Source organism: Coturnix japonica, chromosome 2 (genome assembly GCF_001577835.2).
Source record: "Coturnix japonica isolate 7356 chromosome 2, Coturnix japonica 2.1, whole genome shotgun sequence".
Lineage (NCBI taxonomy): Eukaryota > Metazoa > Chordata > Aves > Galliformes > Phasianidae > Coturnix > Coturnix japonica.
Genome location: NC_029517.1, coordinates 21,509,176 through 21,530,181, shown reverse-complemented (window position 1 = coordinate 21,530,181; position 21,006 = coordinate 21,509,176). Strand labels below are relative to the sequence as shown.

Here is a 21,006-nt window from a genome sequence, read left to right as displayed (position 1 = left end):
TAATTAAAATGAGATAATCCTTATTTTACTGCTTCCTGTCTTGCCTGGCAGGCTCAGTGTTAATGGGAGAAGGACGCTGTGCTGTGGGTTGAAATGGGTGTGCACTTACGAGTCTGCTGATAAGCTCAGTTCCCAGATCTCATTCTCTTGATTCTGCTGATTTCTGCATTGCAGCCAAGTGTAGTTTCTAGAGAGAACTGCTGTCATCAGTCAAAGTCTCAGGGCAGTCCTAAGGACATGAAGCCTGTAAAAACAGAGGCAGTGACTATCTCTTATTGAGAGGTTATATGTATCAGTGTTCTCAGTCAGGACCTTCCCCTTGTGCTATTTTCCCGTCAGAGTTTTTACATGCTTATAGGCGTGGAATTCATTTTGCATACATTTATATAGTGAGGAATATAGACAGCAAAGCTGTAGAAAAAACTACAACATATGTTTGAAACGTACATTTCCTGTGTTATTTTGGGAACATACTATTTCCTGGCTGGATAATCCCCTGTGTTATTTGATAGACTGTTGAATGATCAGTAAGTAGGATCTGCCATACCCCAAACCATATCAGATCTTAATTTAATTTGCACATCGTTATCAGTTTGTTATCCAGGTACCATAATTCTAGAAATAAAGCTGTATTTCCAACAGATTATTGGGGAGAACTATGTGGTCAGTAGTGCAGGTTTTCCTTCAGGAGCTTTGTGTAATCACTAAGAAACATCAAACATTTCAGTTGTTGAGTGTTAAGCCTTTTAATGGCAACCAGTCTTTCTGTAAGCATCACGTCTCCATGTGGCAGCTGTGTGTGTGGTAACCATCCATTGCAAATATTTAATTACATTAATGGAGAGTACAATCAAACAGAGTACCCTGAAGCTGACATATTGCCAGGCACCTGAGATCCTGGAAACTCTATCACAGAATACTGCTTTTACAGATTTCTAACTTTATGAAAGTTATAACATCCCTCAATAGTCAGCACTAAAAGGAAGCTGGTATTAAGTAAGGTAGTTTTGAAATCATGTACAGAAAAGATATATTTAGCTTTATCACTAAGTGATAAGTGCATCTGCAGTTCTCTAACATGAGGATTACTGCTTTAATTTCAGGTTTCAGTGGATCTGGAATAGAAGTGGATTGGAAGGGTTGGAGGAATGAGAAATAGACACATTTTTAATGTTTAAGTTTTCCCTCCTCTTCCATGAAGAGAATGCACCTTTCTACACTGTGGGATGTCATCACAACGCAGCCATGCAGGCTTGAGGTCAGATGGGGACTCTACACAGCTCATCAGTTCAAATCAATCTTTCTTGCAGCTGCTTAGATTCTTGCCCTCAAAGCCTTGTATATAACAACAAAGGGGTTCAGAACACTCGGTTTTTATCAGTAAATAGTTAACTTGTAGGTGCCAAGACAGGCACTGCTGTCATGGATGTTAGATCACTGCATTCTGATAAAGGGACAGGTGCCTGTAAGCCTGAGAGGGGATTTTCATGTACTGATTTCCTTGACATGAAACTGAGAAGCAGGTCAATTCCAGGAAGGACTTTACAGTACTGACTAGGGAATATAGCAATGAAATAAAACAGTGCAATAAAATGTAGTAATGTGATGAAGGATGGTATGAAGGAAGTAAATAAAAAAATAGCACAAAGTGAAGAAAAGTTATCTAGGAAGAAATAAATTGCCCTATATATGATATGCATGGTAGATGAAGATAAAGCCATTGAAGGTAAAACTCTGTAAAGCAGTTCTCCTAATTCTCTTCATTATTAAAACATCACTTTAGTTTGAGAAGCCTGGAGTCTGTAATGAGGTCAGTAATCGATACAGGGCAAAACACATCAAAGGAAATGGTATGACTGGCAGGAAAACATCAAAAACCCAGAATGTGATCAAAAGAACATCATGAAGAGGCTCAGATAATGAAGTTAACTGAATTTCCCTCTAAAGAAATGCTCACGAGCACAAGAACAGCATAGAGAGTGGATGACATTTTGAGTGCTGAAAGTAGGTGAAAAGCTGCAACAGGAATGCAAAGCTTTTCTTTTAGAGAAGAAGGGAAGCAAAGCAGATGTTTTTGCCGGCAATAAAGTCAGAGATGCTGAGATAGCCAAGAAAATAAAAAAACACAATCCCTGAGAGCAGACAGAGGCAAACATAAAAGTCACAAAAGATGTTTGGTTAAAGAACAATTAAGATCAATGTCAGTGTTACTGATGAATGAAACGACAACTTCCACTGCCTATGAGAAATTTAGAAGAACGAAGAACTTCGGAAGACACCAAAGGTAACCAAGCTTTTCCACTGATGTATGGCTGAGACTATGTCTGTGTTATTCAGCATTTCATCTGAACCTCTCCGAAAGAGAAAATGAAACATTAAATGTACCTACGTTGCTCAGCAAATACTTGTCCAGGTCATTTTACACTGCCGGAGAGAGGCATCAGTGAACTTGATGCAACTCCACATCTGTAAATTAATGGCTACTTTCCCAGGTTTCTTTAAATGGGTGAAATTTGATGGAACTGAGCGTGTTTGCCTGAGGTCGTGTGGGAATATATGCACAACACCTTTTGGTTTTGGTCAAGAGGGATCAAACCTTTGGAGAACTCTTTTCTCACCACTAAGAGGAAGAGCCTGCCGGCCAATCTGACCTCTCTGGTAAGAATGATCTTAATTCTTCTGTATTCTAATTTTTGATTAGAATTTGCAGTGTTCTTTTGAATAGCTTTTATGCTGAAACGATTGAGATGCTATGTAAAATATTCTACTATAATGAAACATTGTATTGTGAAGTTATCTTCATCTTGCAGTAGTCTATAACATCATAGAACCTCGTGCAGGGGATCTGTACTACTTAGAATCATTGTTTTTACAAAGGTAATTATATTTCAGGAAGGAAAATGGCTTTTTATTTGGGTAATAATCATAACATTGGAAAAAAAAAATCTCTATGTTAGCCTCAGGCTCAGTAAAACACTGTTCAAGTATTTGCAATGGATTAACAGAATAGGCTATTCCCATGAGTCGTTATTTGAAGATGAAATTGCAAAGAAATAATTTAATTTAAGCAGAAGATTGCTGTGGTCCTTCGGGTTCACATTGCTCTGCCGTATCTATTTGTCTGTGTGGTGCTCTGATGGGTTGCTGTGAACTCTCATGGGTCTAAGTAATTTTGTGATGCTGAAATGTAAACATGCACGCAGGAAGATCATCTGCACAGCTCAGGCTTAGCAAAGATTTATCACCTGGGAATTAACAGATAGCTGAGTAGCTCTGCCATTCTTATAAAATATGCATAAAAGCCTGGTGAGCTGGAACATGTGAGGCAGCTGTTATTGTTTGCTTATAGCTTCAAATGTCCCGTGAATGACACACTTCAATAATCGCTCTAATGAGAGACATATGGATCTATTTATTTTTTTTTATTTCATATCTTTGCTTATGCTATAAAAATGCTTGTACTGAAGTGGTTCACTAACAGAATATGACTTTTCCTAAAGCCTAAAACCTGAACAAATTCTTATGCAGTGAATCTACTGAAGCTGTATCCTCAGCAGCACCTTACACCAGCCCTTCTATCTCAGCAGAAATTGATAGGGCTCTCTTGGCACTGCTCTTCTGCTTATTTTCATGGTACATGCCAGAATTTCATGTTCTTGAGAAGTCTTTTTTTCCATAGTGCTGGAGAAGAAGGATCTAAAATCTGTTTAAAAGCTGAAGGCAAAAGCTCTCAAATACAACAGGCGTAAGAGAAGGAAGCAGGTATTCTGCTGGTGAAGGGGTGAACCAACAGCTAAGTCAAAATACAGGCCTTGATCCAGGTGCAAAAGAGCAGCAAATAAAAACAGCAGAGATCTTTGGTCTGGCTTGTTGCCTTTCACAGCACTTCCATTCTACATAGAAGTCACAAGCATTATGTACACCTCCTGTTTTCCAAAAGACTGTTCTGCATCCCTGAAGTTACATAGAAATGTAAAACAACTTTGAAAAGGAAATGAAACCTCAGTTTCTCCAATTGATTTCTCCTCTGAAAGCACAGAGTATGCTCAGTGACTGAGGCTCATCTGTGGGAGCTGGGTGAGCACTGAATTCACTAAGAAACTATCAGGCAGATGAATTTGCCTCTCCTGCTTTGGTTTCATAGTCACTGAAAACTAGAAAACAAGTATTCTTACTTCCATTTCTTTTATGCTCTGCATGAAGCTGCTTTTTGCTGCCAGGATCTTTCCTGGGTTGGATGGGTGTTCTTCTGGCAAGCCAGTTTATTTGTAGAAGAGTCGTGGTGCTGATACTTTGCTGAAATATCCCTTAGGATGTTCTTGACCAATCACAAATCAGAAGATTTTGATGGTAACCATGGCAGGTAGCAGCTACACTACGGCTCTTCAACGACCAGTAATGACTGCCTAAGTCAATAGGTGGTGCACTGCGCTTGTGGAATAGCAATGCTATTTCACTCAGGGTCTTAAGAACTGGCATTTGGGAAAACTTGTTTCATTTCATCCAAAGAACCAATTTCTGTAGCTTGATAAACAATGTGAAAAAAATTATACATATATATATTTCTAATATGATTTTTACATTGAAATAGTTATTCTAATGAACTACATAGGTTTCAAAATCTTGCTATCAAAATGGGCAAATTTATTTCTTTGGCTACTTATGTTTGAGAGCCATCATTTCATGAGAGAATATACTTAAGCCTGGAATTGTGATTAGGAAATTTTTTTCATGCAATCCCTGCACCCAATCACTCAATATCCAAAAAGGGACTAATGTATTCCAGTCTGGGAGTATAGAATTAGTCATAGCTGTGGAAGATCTTTGCATATGCATTGCAAAGCGCATTCAGGTTGCATCTGATGTGTATATGGAATCAATACAGAAAAATAATGCTTCTTTAACAAGCTGATAACAAAGACTGCGTGTAAGGAGATGAATTATAATCTACTTCTGATAGTGTGCCTGAGAACTGCTTTACTTGAATGTGCTATTCTTGTGTTGCTTGGAATCAGTATACATGATTTTAATACTGTAAAACTGGATTGAGTGGGTGTCAGAATAACAGCTTCTAGGAGAGCCTGTCTGAATCCTCCAAGCACTACAGCAGAACAAAACAAATCAAAAATCACATCAGAAGATGCAGTTTAAATCTGTGTTGCGGAAACAGAAGAAAATTTTCCTATTCATAGCCCTGAGCACTGTATTACAGAATCACAGAATTGTAGGGGTTGGAAGGCATCTCCAGAGATCATCGAATCCAGCACCCCTGCCAAAGAGGGTTCCCTACACCAGGTCACACAGGTATATACATATGTATATTGCGTATCTCCAGAGGAGGAGACTCCACAACCCCCCTTGGGCAGCCTGTTCCAGTGCTCTGTCACCCTCACTGTAAATTTCTTCTTATCTGTGTGGAATTTCCTATGCTCCAGTTTCTGTCTGTTTCCCCTTGTCCTGTCTCCAAGCTCTGCTGAAAAGAGTCTGGCCTTGCCATTTTGCCCCCAATACCTCAGATATTTATAGACCTGGATCAGGTCCCCTCTCAGCCTTCTTTTCTCAAGGCTAAACAGACCTGGCTCACTTAGCTTTTCTTCATAGGGGAGATGCTCCAGGCCCTTCACCATCTCAGTGGCCCTCCGCTGGACTCTTTCCAAGAGATCCCTGTCTTTTTTGTACTGGGGAGCCCAGAACCAAACACAGTACTCCAGATGAGGCCTTACCATGGCAGAGAAGAGGGGGAGGATCACCTCCCTTGACCTGCTGTCCACGCATTCACATTTCAAAATGGTAAACACAGATCTTTCTGATGACTCTCAGTATGTCATGATTTTTCCCTCAGTGAAGAAGCCTGGACAGTTGCAATTTTCCCTTCTACAACCTCTTTCCAAATGTTAACATTTGATTTCTCTCTTCATTGATTGAATTTACCATGCTTCCTCTCCCTACCCCTCTTTTTCATCTACTTATGTCATGTTCATACAAAAGCACATGCTGCAGAGAGCCCTGCTTCTTCTAATTTTTCAGTAGCCTTTACCATATAGTATATTTGCATCGAAGACATCAGGCTCCAGCTGGATTACTGACAGGAATATCTCAGCCTCTGCCATCTCCTAGGAAGGAAGTCTGTGTGAGAAGAGCAAATGGGTGGCACAATTCCACTGACCACACAGGTGGGCACTTGGGCCTGCAGCACAGATTGGGTTGAATGGTCCAGTAATGCCATTTACAGCTGTATCACAGCTGAGCCCTGGGTTTGGCAGTGGCTTTAACCCTACTGTTTTAACTAATCTGCACTAATGGTCTACTTGTGTAACTGCTGAAGCATACCTGTGTGCAATTAAATTCTCCAGAGATAATTTGCACAGGGAGGCAGACAATTCCCAAAGACAAGCAAGCAAACTTTACCAAAAATTTATTCAACATTTTATATTGCAGTAATTTCTGAAGAGTTCAAAACTCAAAGGTCAAACTGAGTACTGTCTATGTGCTAACAGCAATTGTGAGGTGGGGGCTCTCCTTTTGTCTTCTGCTTTGATTTCTGAAGGAGCCCACATTGATGGCAAACGTTCAAAATGACAGAGACCATGGGTACTACTAAAGGGCTAGTCACAGTAAAATGGAGGAGGCATTTTATCATGGCATTTTCCCTGCTGTTAATCTAGCACAGAGCTACAAACTTTTCCCCTTTCATTAATGCAGCACACAACTAAGTGTGAGCACATGGCAGCTGCATGCCAGGCTGTTTTCCTATTTGCCCTTTCTCCATTGATCAACCAATTGCACGCAAGAATGAAAAACTTCCTTTAGAAACAGTGTTTATTCCTCCTTCCATTGTTCAGAGCAGCCTTTGGACTCTACTCACTCACTAACCTTCAGGATGGAACTGTGTTCATGTTACGGGATCTTCTTCCACCTATTTTCTCTGGGCTTTCCTTTGCGGATTCCTGTTGATTAAGCCCGTCTCAGCTCTCCCCTTACCTGCTCCAGCTGTTGTCTTCATAGCCTTGTGTGTGATCTCTCCATCTTCCCAGTGCCAAAACACCACTGCTGATACTGCCATTCACCTCAGGCTTTCAGAAAAGCACTATATGACAGCAGCATCTTAAAAGGGCTCAGCCAAGAACAGTCTTTGGTTTTCAGCATGTTCATTGTGATAGCAAATTATTAATGTTTACAGCAGATAGATCTGTTCCATACACAAGTGAATGAAGTGTAAAGGCCTAACAAAGCCTGATCTTCCTGACACTTCCTCCACATTATTTCAGAAGTACACACTCCTGCACATTGCAGCAGAGCATCAGCCAGCAGAGCTCTCTCCACAGTAAGTTTTCCACAAGACAGAATCCTCATTTTCTATTTTAAGTGAGATGATTATCCTTCTTCTCGTCATTAATTTTGCTTAGGATTCAGATAAAATGAAGAATCTCTTCTACTTCTGAAGTTTGTGTACTGTGAAGCATGGTATCTTGGGAAATTTCTCAAAAGCAGATGTTGAATTGAAGGGACAAGGAGGCAGTTACAGCCAGAAGACAGCAGTAGGCAGTCTTTGAATGCTGTAAGCATGTAATTTACAGCAACGATTTAAGAAATAATAAAGACATACTCTATGTTCTGAGTATGAATCTCTGCTGATGCACCTAAGCAAGTAACTTTACTCATTTGATACCTTTTTTTGGAACACTGGACATGCTTTATTTTTTTTTTCTTTTCTTTTCACAATTTATTTAAACATCTCACATATACAAAATACATTTTCTTTTTTTGTCTTTTGAGAAATGATGATTCTTTTTTTATCCACTGGAGAAGATGAAAATGAGATTTGGAAGCAGAAACACCTGATTTTGGAGGAAGAGGACAAAGATGAGGAAAGACGATCCACGTGCTTAAGCTGGGGATGAGATAGATTTCAAAGAAACAGAGAAGTAATACTTTAACTGCTGCTAGCACCATCAGAATTCAAGTATTGGAAACACACTCTGGAATAATGAAATTAGCACCACTATATTCTGAGTGGAACTGAAAGTAACTCGTATGATATGGAGAAGTGCCTACAAAGAATGTGGATCACACTTGGTTTAGTGTATGAGGTAGTTTAAACCTTTGGAAGTCGTGGTTTTAAACTTCCTCCGTGGAAGATAGTCAAAGGCCACAAGTGGTGCAAACTTTCATGAGTTTTTATTTTTTTTTAGGTTTTTTTTTTTTTAGTTTTTTTTTCTTTACAAAGGTTGACATTTCCCAAAGCAAGGTGTTAAATCTTGAAAGACTTCCAAGTCCTTTTGGGGCTGTATTGAATTTCATTGCACAATGCTCCAATCAATTCTTCTCCTTCTCTTTCGCCCAGAGTTTAAGCAAGTAGATGAACAGAAAAAAAATGGAAGGAGTCAGCTCTCATTACAAAAAGGAATGACAAAGAATAATTCTGGGGGGGGCCTTTAAGTTAATTTTAGTTCATTCATTTGAAACAGACTGGGCCAATGTGCAAACCGAATTCTTGGTCAGCGCCACCAATGTCCAAAGGTGCAATGTCAAGGATGGGCAAGCGAGATGGCTTATTTGTTCTGTATTCAATGATCGTTTTGCCCCATTTGTTGTTCTTTTTCTGCAAGAGAAGATGTATTAGAATTGTTACTGTGTTGTTCATAGAATTGAGAATTGTTTCACCTAACTGGATAATTTTTGAAATAATTTTACTTAATTTTACTGCCACTGTTTGCAAATAAGATACCCACATCCAACTATTTAGAGCTCTAATACAGAGAAAACATTTACTTTACCCTTAACTTTTCCATTCTGTTCATGCTTAAATCCTCAGAGAGCTTTGCCTGATCTTTTGAAGACTTGACCCTGCCCCTCCTGCACCTTGCATACTACTTTCTCAGCACGCTTCAGTTTCCATAGACTTTGGGTCTGGTTCCTCAGAAAAGCTTTTTCTTTTCTTTGCCACATTGCACAGTACAGGAAGGAACTGTTAGTCCCCCAGTCTTTGCCACTCATTAAAGACCTGGCATAATTGGTTCCACAGGCTATTTATCCTCACTGGATAAAATTTTTCTGGTCTGACTGATAATCTAGTTCTGAATCAAAGCACAGCTGTCATTAATACAATCATATTGCCCACTGTGTTACTTACAGAGCAGCCATCCACAAGAACACTGAAAGTGAATCTGCTGTTGCCTTCAGCTCGTAGTTCAACATCATTGGATCCCTGGAGTATAACAGCCTTTTTAAGGTTTCCAGTCTCCTCATCCATGTAGGCAATGCTGTTCTTGCAGTGGTAGGTGATGTTCTGGGAGGCATGGTTGGCCAGCAGACGCATGAAGGCAAGTTGAGTGGCCATGTCCTTTGTGGTCACACCTTCACCATTGTATTCAAACTGAAAAAGACAAAGAAATCCACTCAATTGAATTTCTGGGGAAAAGTGAATGTCTGCGTATTTTCTGTAGGAATAGGAAAAAAAATGTTCACAAATATAAACAGTACATGTCAAAAATCCCAACTTAAAAAATAGCAAACATCATTTTATTTTTTCACTTTCTGGACTGTCTTTGTACTAAAGTAGCATATTCCAGGCCAGGATTCCCCTAGAAATGATCACTAATCATGCTGAAGACACTAAGAAAAATTAGAACAATACTAAGAAAACACTTTAGCAAACTGTGTTTGAAGCCAGAACTGGAACCCTGTTCCCTTGAGATAAAACATAGCTGTTCCCTTTTTTATATCTCTCCTCTAAGAGTTTAATTAATGAGTTTTGCTCACTGAGAGTCAGTGGGTAGAGAATTCCTCAGAAAGCCCCGTAGGAAACAATTACCCTCCAGTGCATCACATACCTGAGTACCACCATTGATAGTTTCACCGAACCATATGTGCTTTTTCTCCTTGGGATTCTTGCTGACATACCAGGTCTTAGTAGGAATATCTTCAGGGTTAGCATGGATGCAAGTCTCACCAGTGGCAAAGTCACAGTATGCTCTAATGGCATCTGCAGTGCAGCCTTGGTTAGGATCAATCCAGTAGAAACCTTTGAGGAAAGAAACACTTGCGTTCAGTTTATATTCAATGGTTTGATACAGAAACTCAGAGGTCGTAACTATCATAGTTAAGTATTGAAGTGATAATCAGGAAAAATTCATATTTTAGACTGTCAATGAGTAAGAAATTACCTGTATTCAGAAATTAAGATTAAACATTTTTGCATCATTTTTAAAAAAGAATGCAATAATTGCACAACACTAGATATTCTGAATGTCCTCATAGATACATGTTTTCACTGGAGGCAGACAGAACTTCTTCACCAGCCATTTAGTATTTTCACTGGTTGACAGGGTTACCACTCATCAAGGAAAGCTAATAAGTTGAAAATCATTTGCTGAGACAGAAAGGGCAAATCTCTGGCACTAACGTACCGCTGCTCCATTCTGGGTGGCTAAGTCTGAGGTCACGGCAGGTGCGAGCTGGGCTCTTTTTGGAGCCTTCTGGGGTCAGCAGGGTCTCAATTTGGTTGTTCAGTGTTTTCAGAGTGGCATCAACTTCATAATCCTTGGGTCTGAGAGAAGGCTGATCAGCCCGGTAGTATTCTGCATCAAAGCCAACTTCATATCCGCCACCATTGGGGCCAGGGGGACCAGGAGGTCCAGGGGGACCAGGGGGACCCTAAAGTTTTTCAAAAGGAAAAGACAAGAAGTATCCTATTATAAATATGCTTCTTTCAGCTGACTACTTCCACACATGCACTGTCCTACAGAAGTCTTATCACCCTCAGCAATAATCTGAGGAAGGACCTACAGACCTGCTCTGTGGTAACTCCTCTGAACTACAGCAGAAGATACACTGCTTAGGACTACTACACCTTTGTGCTTCTACTGGCTGGCCATAAAGAATGAAGAAGGACTTCAGATTTAAGTCTATTAGGTAAATGTTGAATGTTAAATAACAACCAACATTTCAAAATCCCTTACTGAAATAGAATTATCTCTCCATAAACTAAGATTTTAAAGTGATTTTCATTTAACTGTTACCTAAATGTATTAAATCAACAAGATGTAAGTTATACTCACAGCAGGGCCTTGGCTACCATGAGAGCCACGTACACCAGCAGGGCCAATGGGTCCAGGGAGACCATTGCGACCATCCTTACCAGGAGGACCAGAAGGACCAGGAGGACCCTAGATGGAAACTTGAACAGTTTAATGACAGTAGGGAACACTACAAATAGGGATTCATATAAATTACAGTGTACAAATACGTTCCATAAGAAGAATGGGATAATTATTTACTTATACTCTTAAATTCACATACCCTTGGGCCAGCAGGACCGTTGTTGCCAGGAGGACCTTGATCACCATGTTGGCCCTATTGGGAACAACAAATGCATACTCAGAAAAAAATGCAATGCCACACATTTTATTAACACGATTCAAGAGGGGATCAGCAGATGTATTTGGGTTCAGAGAATGGAAATCTAGAGCAACGAGCATTAGTGGAGTTGAGATACAAAACATGGGAGAAAAGAGGGGGGAAACGTTATTTAAAAGGATAACCTACAGAAGTCTCTATATTGTTCCTTAGGGTTTTCAGAGAAGCCTTTCAAATAAGAGACAAAATTCTCAAAGGGGACACCAGAATTTAAGGGGAAGATAATCTGTAAGTGACTTGCTTCTCTCTGATACAAAAACTTTCTCTATTTCTGACCAGAAAAGAAGAAATACTACTTAAACAAAGGCAGAGCTTTCTGAATTCTGTGCTAACCAAATGTAGTTGATTTTCAGGGCAAACAGTGGAAAAATCAGCTATCAGTGGCATTATTAAAATTCACCCTGTTCTGTGGAGAGCACTGAGTGTCTGGATCTTATGGCCTTAGAAGGATAGTACAGAGTGAACAAAGTCAAAATATTGAAAATCGTTTACTTACAGCAAGACCAGGAAGACCCTGCAATCCATTGTGTCCCTTCAGGCCAGGCAGACCTCTATGTCCCTTGTCACCAGGTAGACCTTTCTCACCACGTGGACCTTGTGGGCCCTAAGAAAGGATATACATGCCAGACAAGGCTTGAATCAGATATTACTGACAAAGAATGAATTAAGTATAAGCATTCTACATTATGCCACAGCTTGTCCCTGATCTATTTATGTGTATCCTGTTAAGACACCCAGAAAAAGTGTTAATCCTGAAAGCTTCAGGTTCAATCCCATGACAGAAGATGATCAAGATCTTAGGTTTATAAATATTTGCAGCTCCTAAGCACTATTATTTGTGCTTGAATGCAGTTGTGGGCCCTCAATATTAAGCATACGTTTTCTGCTCTTGTATCAGTGTAGGAATGTATATAGAAATTAAGACTTACAGCGAGACCTCTTGGGCCAAAAGCACCAGCAGGACCAACAGCACCAGCAGGACCCTGGAAAAGGAAAACAAAATTCATGTCACTGATGCATTTCATACCTAATAAAAGTTCCATACTAAACATATCTCCACAGCAAGCAAAGTAATTATTCCCACTTAATAGGGTTTTGATGCATATATGCATGTATGTATGGTGGGCAAATGTAGGTCCTGTATCAATAAAAAAAAAAAAAACCACATAAAATTTCATCAACTTACAGGATCACCACGGTTTCCAGGCTTTCCAGAAGGACCAACTTGGCCATGAGGACCAGGAGCACCCAAAGGACCACTGGGACCTTGGTTACCAGGAGCACCACGCTCACCCTGAGAATAAGGGAATGCAAGATAGAGGCTGTGTTACTACTGAGTTACACATAGTGGAAAATTTCCTTCAAAAATATGAGATAAAAGGAAAGAAGAAGTCACCTTGAAACCAGGAGCACCATCACGGCCTGGAGGACCATCATTTCCAGGATTGCCCTGTTAAAATACCATTTAAAAATATTAAAGTTCATCAATATACATCTCACATAGAAGTTTGTGCCAGCCTAATTGCTCCCAATGAGATTTAGGAGACATTGAGATGGAATAACATGAATCTTGAAGGTAAATTTCATTATAAATCCCACATTCAATTCCCTTACATACATTAACATTCTTTGAAAAATGGTGTGGCCTTCAAATATTTTAGGTTTTATAACACCAATATAGGAGAAAGTTCATGAATTTTGGTTCTATTTCTGTAAATGAAAAGTTCGTACAAGAGTTCTATACTAAAAGTGCCTCAGATTATCAAATAAACTTCCCTGATAATGCCCAGAGAAAAATTTATATCTTTAATCCTTAAGGAGAACTACAATGTGTGAATGTTCTACATTTTTAGAGCATAATTAATACCTAGCCAATATATGGATACCCTTCAAGGTGAACTTCTAACCTGGATAGATAAGTTTACTCGCTGTTCTATGGAAAGGGCCCTGTCCACCAAACAATTATCCATGAGGTAGAGCATTATAGGGGGCCACTTATTACTTTGCAGTACTCCCACATACCCCTTTCACATAGGATACAGACCCTCCACTTGGATACAAATCCTCCACTCCCTGCATTTATCTGTGGAGCTCAGCAGTACCTGCCACAAAGGCCAGAGCTTGTTTCATCATGTTTTTAGCCTCCTTTACATCTCATGGTGAAGGAACACGTGTCAGGAAACATATATCTGACATTTAAAAACAATATAATCCCAGCTTCCCTGACATAGCTTCCCTCTCTACAGCCTAAAGTTGTTGCATGAGATACAGCTCCTGTAATGAAAGCTTCTCTGTCAGTCGTTTTTGGTGATTAAGCAAAAAGTCCAGAGATTCTGACTGTGACTCCAGGAGAACCTTCAGACACAATTTATGTTGCCTAGTCAGAACTATTGGGGAAGAGGACTGAAATTTGCTCCATGATAAGGTGGTACCCTGGTATTACTGCTCTGTTTTAGACCTTGCCAATAAATAATTTATGTATTGGGATCCTGATACTATTTTCCCTGAAGATACTGGTGGGTACAAGTTTGTACACAGCATCCAATTGCATTCAGTTTTTCTGTGTGTTTGTCTTTGGCTCAGGACAAAAGCGAAGCTATATTGGAGAGGAAAGACGACATAGCTTACATCACGACCAGCTTCACCAGGAGCACCATTAGGACCAGGAGAACCCACAGGACCAGAGGGACCACGAGCACCAGGAGGACCAGAAACACCCAGAGGACCAGGTTCACCCTAATACAGGAACAGTGGTAACAAAATGTGACATATAATACAACAAAAACTAGTTTTACAAAACTGTCAGCCTATATCTAATAGAAACATTTCTCTGCAGTCAGTTCTAGAAGTGAAACAAACAGGAGACAAGGAGAAACCTATCTAACTACAGCAAAATATTTAAGTTTCTAGCTTTTCTGTCTTGCTAAGAACAGATGCTTCTGATGCCATTCAAAAATACGTTCACCTGCAGATACAAGTCTTGTTTGTCTGCAGCAAGCAATAATTTCTTCCGCTGCTCAAGTCTGTAGGCTCCATTTAACCAAGATCTGTTTGCAGCAGAAATGAAAACAACAGAATCTATACCTCCTGTCCCCCACTATTCCTTAAGAGGAGGCCTCAGCATCTTTCTTTGTAGTTTAGGACAGTCAACGAGTCATACTCACTGTTGCTCCAGCAATGCCTGGAAGACCACGTTCTCCCCGAGAGCCAGGCAGACCAAGGATACCAGGAGCACCAAGAATACCCTGAGGACCTGGGGTACCGGGAGGACCCTGTGAGGTGAAAAGATTAGATTAATGGGGATGGGAAGGGAGTGGGGGGGAAGTCCCTCTGTATTTCTCATTTATTTTGCTCTGTAGCTACTTTCCAAAGGTCTCATTGTGGGTCACTGCCAGTTTCCGAGTGGAAAACCTTGTAACCAAGGCAGAAGACCAAAGCTAAATGTCTGTAAGAAAGTAATGCTGATTATGTTCTGACCACAATAGGTACATTTGCTTTTGCTTTCTGGACAAGATCTCCTATTGTGTTGCTCCCATTCACTAACAGTGGGTTCATGAAAACTGGGGAGTGGAGAAGATGACTGTGCTGAGGGAATTCCATAATGAAAAACCAAATTATCTGATTCTGAGACAGCCTTATCATGTACCATCTAGGTACCTTCTACCTCCCCACAAGCCCTAGAGCTCATTACTGATCCTTTGAAAAGACAAAGGATGTTTAGTTAAGAGACTTTTCGATCTCCTTAAAATCTGAGCAGGTGCTACTAAACTTGGCATAAGAAATCATCCTGATATATTACTTTATTATTCTTAATTGCAGTCACACCCTCTAGTTCAACTGCATTTTTTACTATATAAAACTAGAAAAATTATTACTTTATACCAAATTTTTAACATACATGTCCAACAGTGACAGTGAGAATTTTATTCTTAGCTGTATCTTCTACAGAGTATGAAAGAAACTTCTATATATTTACATTGAGAAACAATAGAGAGGTAATTCACACAAGCAGATGCTTCTACAAGACACCTGCATTTTAGGGTACGTTAGTCAAACATGTATGAAAAATGTCCTTAATCTCAGTGGAGTTACTGCTTAAGAGCTCTGCTAAATTTGGTAAAGAAGTACCAAAAGTGTCTTAGAAGCTGTAACATTTACACAAAGAGAGACACTTGTGATGAGATGTGATACTCAGTTACTTACAGCAGCACCAGCCTCTCCAGATGGACCTTTCTCACCAGCGAAACCAGGTGGGCCAGCAATGCCCTGTTCACCAGTACGGCCAACAGGACCAACATCACCACGCAGACCTCTAGGACCATCTTTGCCAGCTGGGCCAGGAGGACCAGGGGGACCAGTGATACCCTAGAGGATCGAACATGGAAGTGTCATCATTACAACACAGACTGAATACTAGGGCGAAGAGAGTAAATTTCACTCTTTCTACAGAAATGGTGCTTTGCAGGTTATCAGCTGCTACAGAGCAGCAGCTGTTACTAGTTCTGTTAAGCAGTGCATAGCTGGAATCAACTGAATTGTTGAACTAGGAAATATGGCAAAATTTTGCATGTAGATTTGATTTGGCTCCAGAGACATCAGTTACAACTATAAAGCCTATGGGGAAAAATAAATCTAACATCTTTCAATTCAATGGAATTGTTTAGCTTTAGATAGTAGGATTCAAAATATAAGAAAGGAATACTTCTTCCTAAGGCTTGGAAGACTGTTGTGAAAAGGAAGTCTTATGAAAGTCAATTGGAAATAACAAGTTTGGGCTGAAAAAGTAAGTGGTAAGTCACATTCATAGATATAATCAGAGGCTCCCCTGCTTCAGACAGCAGTTGGAACTGAAGACACTATGGAAAGTGTGGACACAAGATAATCTCTGTATTCTTTTTGAGGTAGGATATGACTTTATTCCACTCAAAACCAATATCTGTGCAGTTACTCTCCATGAATAAAAGCAAAATAAAGCTTAATTTTCACAATAGGCAAGGCACTTCAAGGTGCAGAAGCTTTTTAGCTTGTGAAAAGAAACTAAATACATAATTTCCAGTCTGTGAAATTTCCCTCCTATCCAGTCCTGTAAAGATTTGAATTCCAGGATAGTCAGAATTTGAGTCATGCAACTAAAATGAGGATTCTCCCTAACAAGTACAGTTTCAGACTTGTCTTCCACTAAAACTTCTCCATCAGTTACTTACAGCAGGGCCTGGAGGACCAACTCTTCCAGCAGCACCAGGGAAACCAGTCATGCCCTAAAAACAAAAGACAAAAGGAAAATTTAGTTTAAAGGAAATAATGACTTCATGGAAAGCAACAATGCAAATGGTAGAAGCCTGAGGACTTACAGGAGGACCAGCATCACCACGAGGGCCAGCAGGACCAGCAGCACCAATGGGACCCTATATGTGAAAGGAAGAAAGAGAGATGAATCAAGATCTGTTATAAGGGAAAGTAAAGGGAACCAGTCTCACTCCTGCAAAAAAGAAACACAGTTTTATTATTTACTTTAACTGAAGAATTTTTGGGCCCCAAGGTACTGATATTAGGGGTAGAAAATTCTCATGGACTTCTTAAATTAATATGGTAAGGATTGAAGTTTTGCATAAAGGCATGCATGACTCAAATGAATCTGCCTTGCCAGTGTAACATGCATCTAAGCCGATCTGGAAGTAAAATGTGAAAGGTGTAGTAGGGCTAAGAACGGGACTTCTGTTTGTACAGGATGACTACTACAGCCATGTAGTTCCAATACCTGGTATTGTCTTACAGAAGCACATTGTAAGATCCTCTGCTTATATTATCTTGTGATATTTCAGAGTATTCCAGGTACCAAGGCCTTTCTTTCTACACCATTTCCACCAGTTCCCAGTAATGGGCTGCTGGTGTGTGAAACTGTGTATATCTTTGCGCTGCACTACAAGCTTGTTTGCAAGGATGTGCACCACTTTGCACATACACAGTTGTATGACTGGATCTAAAAGTCAGACTGTAATAGCACATTCTGTCTTTAAGAATAAGGTTATCAGGGCCCTCAGCTGACGAACTCATCCACAAACACCCCTTCAATGGTTCGAGATAGACTGATTTTGCTGATCTTCATCACAAGTTGAAAATTATTTTTTTCTCTTTGTTTCAATTTCAGACTCATGATCTCAGCCCACATAAATAGATTGATAAGGTTTATATAATGTCTGAAAATCAGAATGTTGACTTGCCTCACAGCCTAATTTGAATTTTTGTTTTTTGTTTTTTTTTTTTAGTGATCTTTTCACAATTTGAGGCCTTCACATTATCATTAACTGTGTTTGCCCAGCACAGTTAAGAACCATTCATTTCACCAAGATACAGTTCACTTACTGGTGGTCCAGAAGCACCAATTGGCCCAATAGCACCTGTTGGTCCAGTTTCACCCTTTGGTCCCTTAGGGCCACGCTCTCCTTTAGCACCAGGCTGACCAGCTGCACCCTATAGGCAGAAATAAAACACGCAGAACAAGGAGTGATTGGAAAAGCAAACTAAGAAAGTAAAGGAATGGTGTGGAATCAATAAGAAGAAAATGAAAACAGTACTCACAGGAGGCCCAGCAAATCCACTAGGACCTACAGGACCAGGCTCACCACGTTCACCCTAAAGAGAAGACAATGAGGACTGGTTGGAAATGGCTTTAAAAAGGTTTTTTTCTGAATATCATGTCTTTGACATGATGAAATAATAGAAGGAATTGTTTCTTACAGGAATACCACGGGCACCAGCAGGACCAGCGGGACCAGCAGGACCTCCTTCACCCTGAAACAGACAGCAGGAGACATTATATGGGGAAAGGCCACACCTGTCAAAACACATCTTATGGTAATGATACATACAGTCTATCTCCCCATGACTCTGTTTTTTATCTATCCCACATTAAGAATAATTTCTAATGATACTTAGGATAAAGAATCATTAGGAGCTACTGTGTTGCTGTTTGACACCATATCAGAACCTCTTCCCAAGAGTGAAGAGGATCATAGCATTAGTTGGAAAGAATTCCAGACAAAAGCTTGAATCAGAACTGTTTCTGCATAAACCAGTGCCATACAGATGTCCTTCCATTCCCTGCTCTTTTAAGAAAAGGTATGGGATGCAATGGAAAACTCCCAGTGACCCTTGCTTCACATAATGTGAGAACTTAAAAACTTGTGCACCCTAACAAGATGGAATTGTTTTCTGTTAGACTACAGTCCTCCTCTGAAACATTCATACTGTGGGAAAACTGTACAAACAAGACATTTGATCAATTCAAGAGCAAACTTACCCGATCACCAGCACCACCAGCAGGACCAGGAGCACCAATAGCACCAGGGAGACCCTACAGGTTAAGAGAAGGACATCATTTGTAAGAAAATGTAAGCAAGAGTCACTGATTAACTTTTTTTTTATTCTTTTCTTCTGGAGACAGTCATGTGACTTTATTTCAGTTATCCTTAATACACTTTAACAGCACAGACTTAACCAGTTTATGTATTTTCCTCCCAAAGTATGAAATCTAGCATAAGCAGCCAAAATGTCTAACTAATGTTGTGTGACTTTGCAGGCTGCCTTTACTATTAGCTCTATGGGCTGAACCCATAAAGTTCCAGAAGACATCACACTGACAACTGTCTATGAACTAGTGATCTCTGCCAATGTTATTTCTCTGCTTCAATGCATGAAGGGTGATCACTTCTTTCTCACTCTTCAAATTTAAGCACTTCTAATAAGGGGCTACACAATCACACTGACCCCACACCAAAAGCAAGCAGCTGTAAGAGGAAATGGAATAGGCTGAAAAGAAGTCATAAATATCTTTTTTAGTCACTTGTGTTCTCAGGTGAAACAACATTAGCTCAAGTAGAAACAAAAGATACTTACACGGGCACCATCTCTTCCTGTTGCACCAGCATCACCTCTCAGACCTGGGGCACCCTAAAATAAATACAGAGAGTATTACATGGGTAATGTACTAAGAAAGAAGCCCTGAGATGTTCACTGAGTGCACATGTACTACAGAGATACTTATGCTGGTATTGGTTTGGGAATGGACTTTGACTTATTTCATTCTTATTGCTGAGTATGTACTTACTTGCCAAGATAAAATGCGCAAAGAGGACTGATACAATTTGACAGAATTATAATCCTGTCTCTTTTATTATATATACACCTATTTAGTTTCCTCCAGGTACCAATAACTAAAGTTAATGCCTATTCCAAATGGTGAATGTAAATACATCAGAACCCCTTTTCTTTTGGCCACAAAAGAAGCAAATGTTAAAATTTCCCTGGGATTCATGTTATGTCTTCTATATGAAGCAAGAAAAGAACTGATGAAAAAAAAGAAATCATGAGTGGTCATGTAAAAAGCCATATATTTTGCAAAACAAAAATAGTATCTAGGCCAGTGCTAGTGTCAAAAAGTCAGACTAGCACTCTGTTCTCCCTTCTCAGGTATTTGGGTAACCTGCATTTTTATCAGTTAGTGAAATTCAAGCATCTCCCAGACCTGTGCATATGCAACAAAGAGTACCAGCCATCAGCCTTACCTTCTCACCCTTGCCTCCTGGAACACCTGCAACACCTCTCTCTCCTGGGATTCCACCAGGCCCAGCGGGACCAGGAGCACCAGCAGGACCGGCATTACCAGGTTCACCCTAGCAGCAACAGGTTAGTGTGAAATATGGAACGATATTGCAATATGGAGCAAAATTCTGTCATTACTTATAAGCCCATATTCTGCTGGCTTGTAAATATACTGAGTAATAGTATTTGGCCTCCAGCTATTGCACATTTATAATTTTTCAGCTAGTGAATATGCTGGACATGAACTCTCTCTCTGATTCTGTGGTCCCATATCCCAAACTAAACCTTCATGGAAAGGCTACACATGAAAATCTTGAAAACTGAGCCCACACTTATTTTGGCAGAAGACCCTGCTGATGTTTTTGGGAAAATATTGCTTACTAGACAAAAGAATTTCTTTCCCCAGGTGGGTATACACAGGCTAGTATGAATTTTAGCCAAAATCTCAAAGTAACAGTATTCCCAGCTAACAAGAAGTATATACAAGTTTATTCTAAACTGAAGCTCCCCTCCCATTCTCACCTGTGATAAAAAACAACAACAAAATATCCATATTAATGTGGACTAGCTGTTACAGAGATTTACTACTTGAAGAAAGGGCCCAGTATCTATGATGCGTGTAGGTCACCTGTTAGCAGCAACCACTTATACTGAGTAAAGAAGGTTTCTGACTGCCCTCATCAGCAATTCAACAGTGAGGCAGTAGTAGATGGAGAAGACATACCTTGTTACCATCAGGGCCTGGTGGGCCAGATGGACCACGGCTTCCAATAGGGCCAGCAGGACCAACAGCACCACTTTCACCAGGAAGACCACGCTCACCCTGTGAGAGACAGTCTGATTTGACTAATTGTTCTATAGATTTCAAAGCACCAACTGGTAGCAGTGACACTATGACGCATATTTAGCTGAGCAAACCAGTATTAATATTAGAATTATGCTCATTAAATTGGTGGGAAAAACTGGCTTTAGCTTTTGTATCAACCT

General features: G+C 40.0%; 1 protein-coding gene and 1 long non-coding RNA gene across 2 annotated transcripts in view; one reads left to right on the top strand and one right to left on the bottom strand.

Moving 5' to 3' along the window:
* Positions 1-7,670: 7,670 nt before the first annotated feature.
* The window catches only part of COL1A2 (collagen type I alpha 2 chain), a 35,515-nt gene continuing 22,179 nt past the window's right edge, over positions 7,671-21,006 (bottom strand). Inside the window, exons 31-52 of the mRNA XM_015853543.1 lie at positions 20,744-20,842; positions 19,983-20,090; positions 19,315-19,368; positions 18,719-18,772; positions 18,157-18,210; positions 17,998-18,051; positions 17,782-17,889; positions 16,770-16,823; positions 16,623-16,676; positions 15,622-15,783; positions 14,583-14,690; positions 14,047-14,154; positions 12,815-12,868; positions 12,605-12,712; positions 12,348-12,401; positions 11,915-12,022; positions 11,302-11,355; positions 11,061-11,168; positions 10,410-10,656; positions 9,834-10,024; positions 9,134-9,376; positions 7,671-8,602 (exon numbers count right to left, since the gene is read on the bottom strand). Of these exons, the coding sequence (XP_015709029.1) occupies positions 8,456-8,602; positions 9,134-9,376; positions 9,834-10,024; positions 10,410-10,656; positions 11,061-11,168; positions 11,302-11,355; positions 11,915-12,022; positions 12,348-12,401; positions 12,605-12,712; positions 12,815-12,868; positions 14,047-14,154; positions 14,583-14,690; positions 15,622-15,783; positions 16,623-16,676; positions 16,770-16,823; positions 17,782-17,889; positions 17,998-18,051; positions 18,157-18,210; positions 18,719-18,772; positions 19,315-19,368; positions 19,983-20,090; positions 20,744-20,842 (2,331 nt within the window). The 3' untranslated portion in view covers positions 7,671-8,455. The remainder of the gene's footprint in view (positions 8,603-9,133; positions 9,377-9,833; positions 10,025-10,409; positions 10,657-11,060; positions 11,169-11,301; positions 11,356-11,914; positions 12,023-12,347; positions 12,402-12,604; positions 12,713-12,814; positions 12,869-14,046; positions 14,155-14,582; positions 14,691-15,621; positions 15,784-16,622; positions 16,677-16,769; positions 16,824-17,781; positions 17,890-17,997; positions 18,052-18,156; positions 18,211-18,718; positions 18,773-19,314; positions 19,369-19,982; positions 20,091-20,743; positions 20,843-21,006) is intronic.
* LOC107309083 lies at positions 18,367-19,988 on the top strand. The gene is made up of 3 exons (XR_001553068.2): positions 18,367-18,537; positions 18,638-18,809; positions 19,888-19,988. It is a non-coding gene; the product is annotated as an uncharacterized LOC107309083 (long non-coding RNA).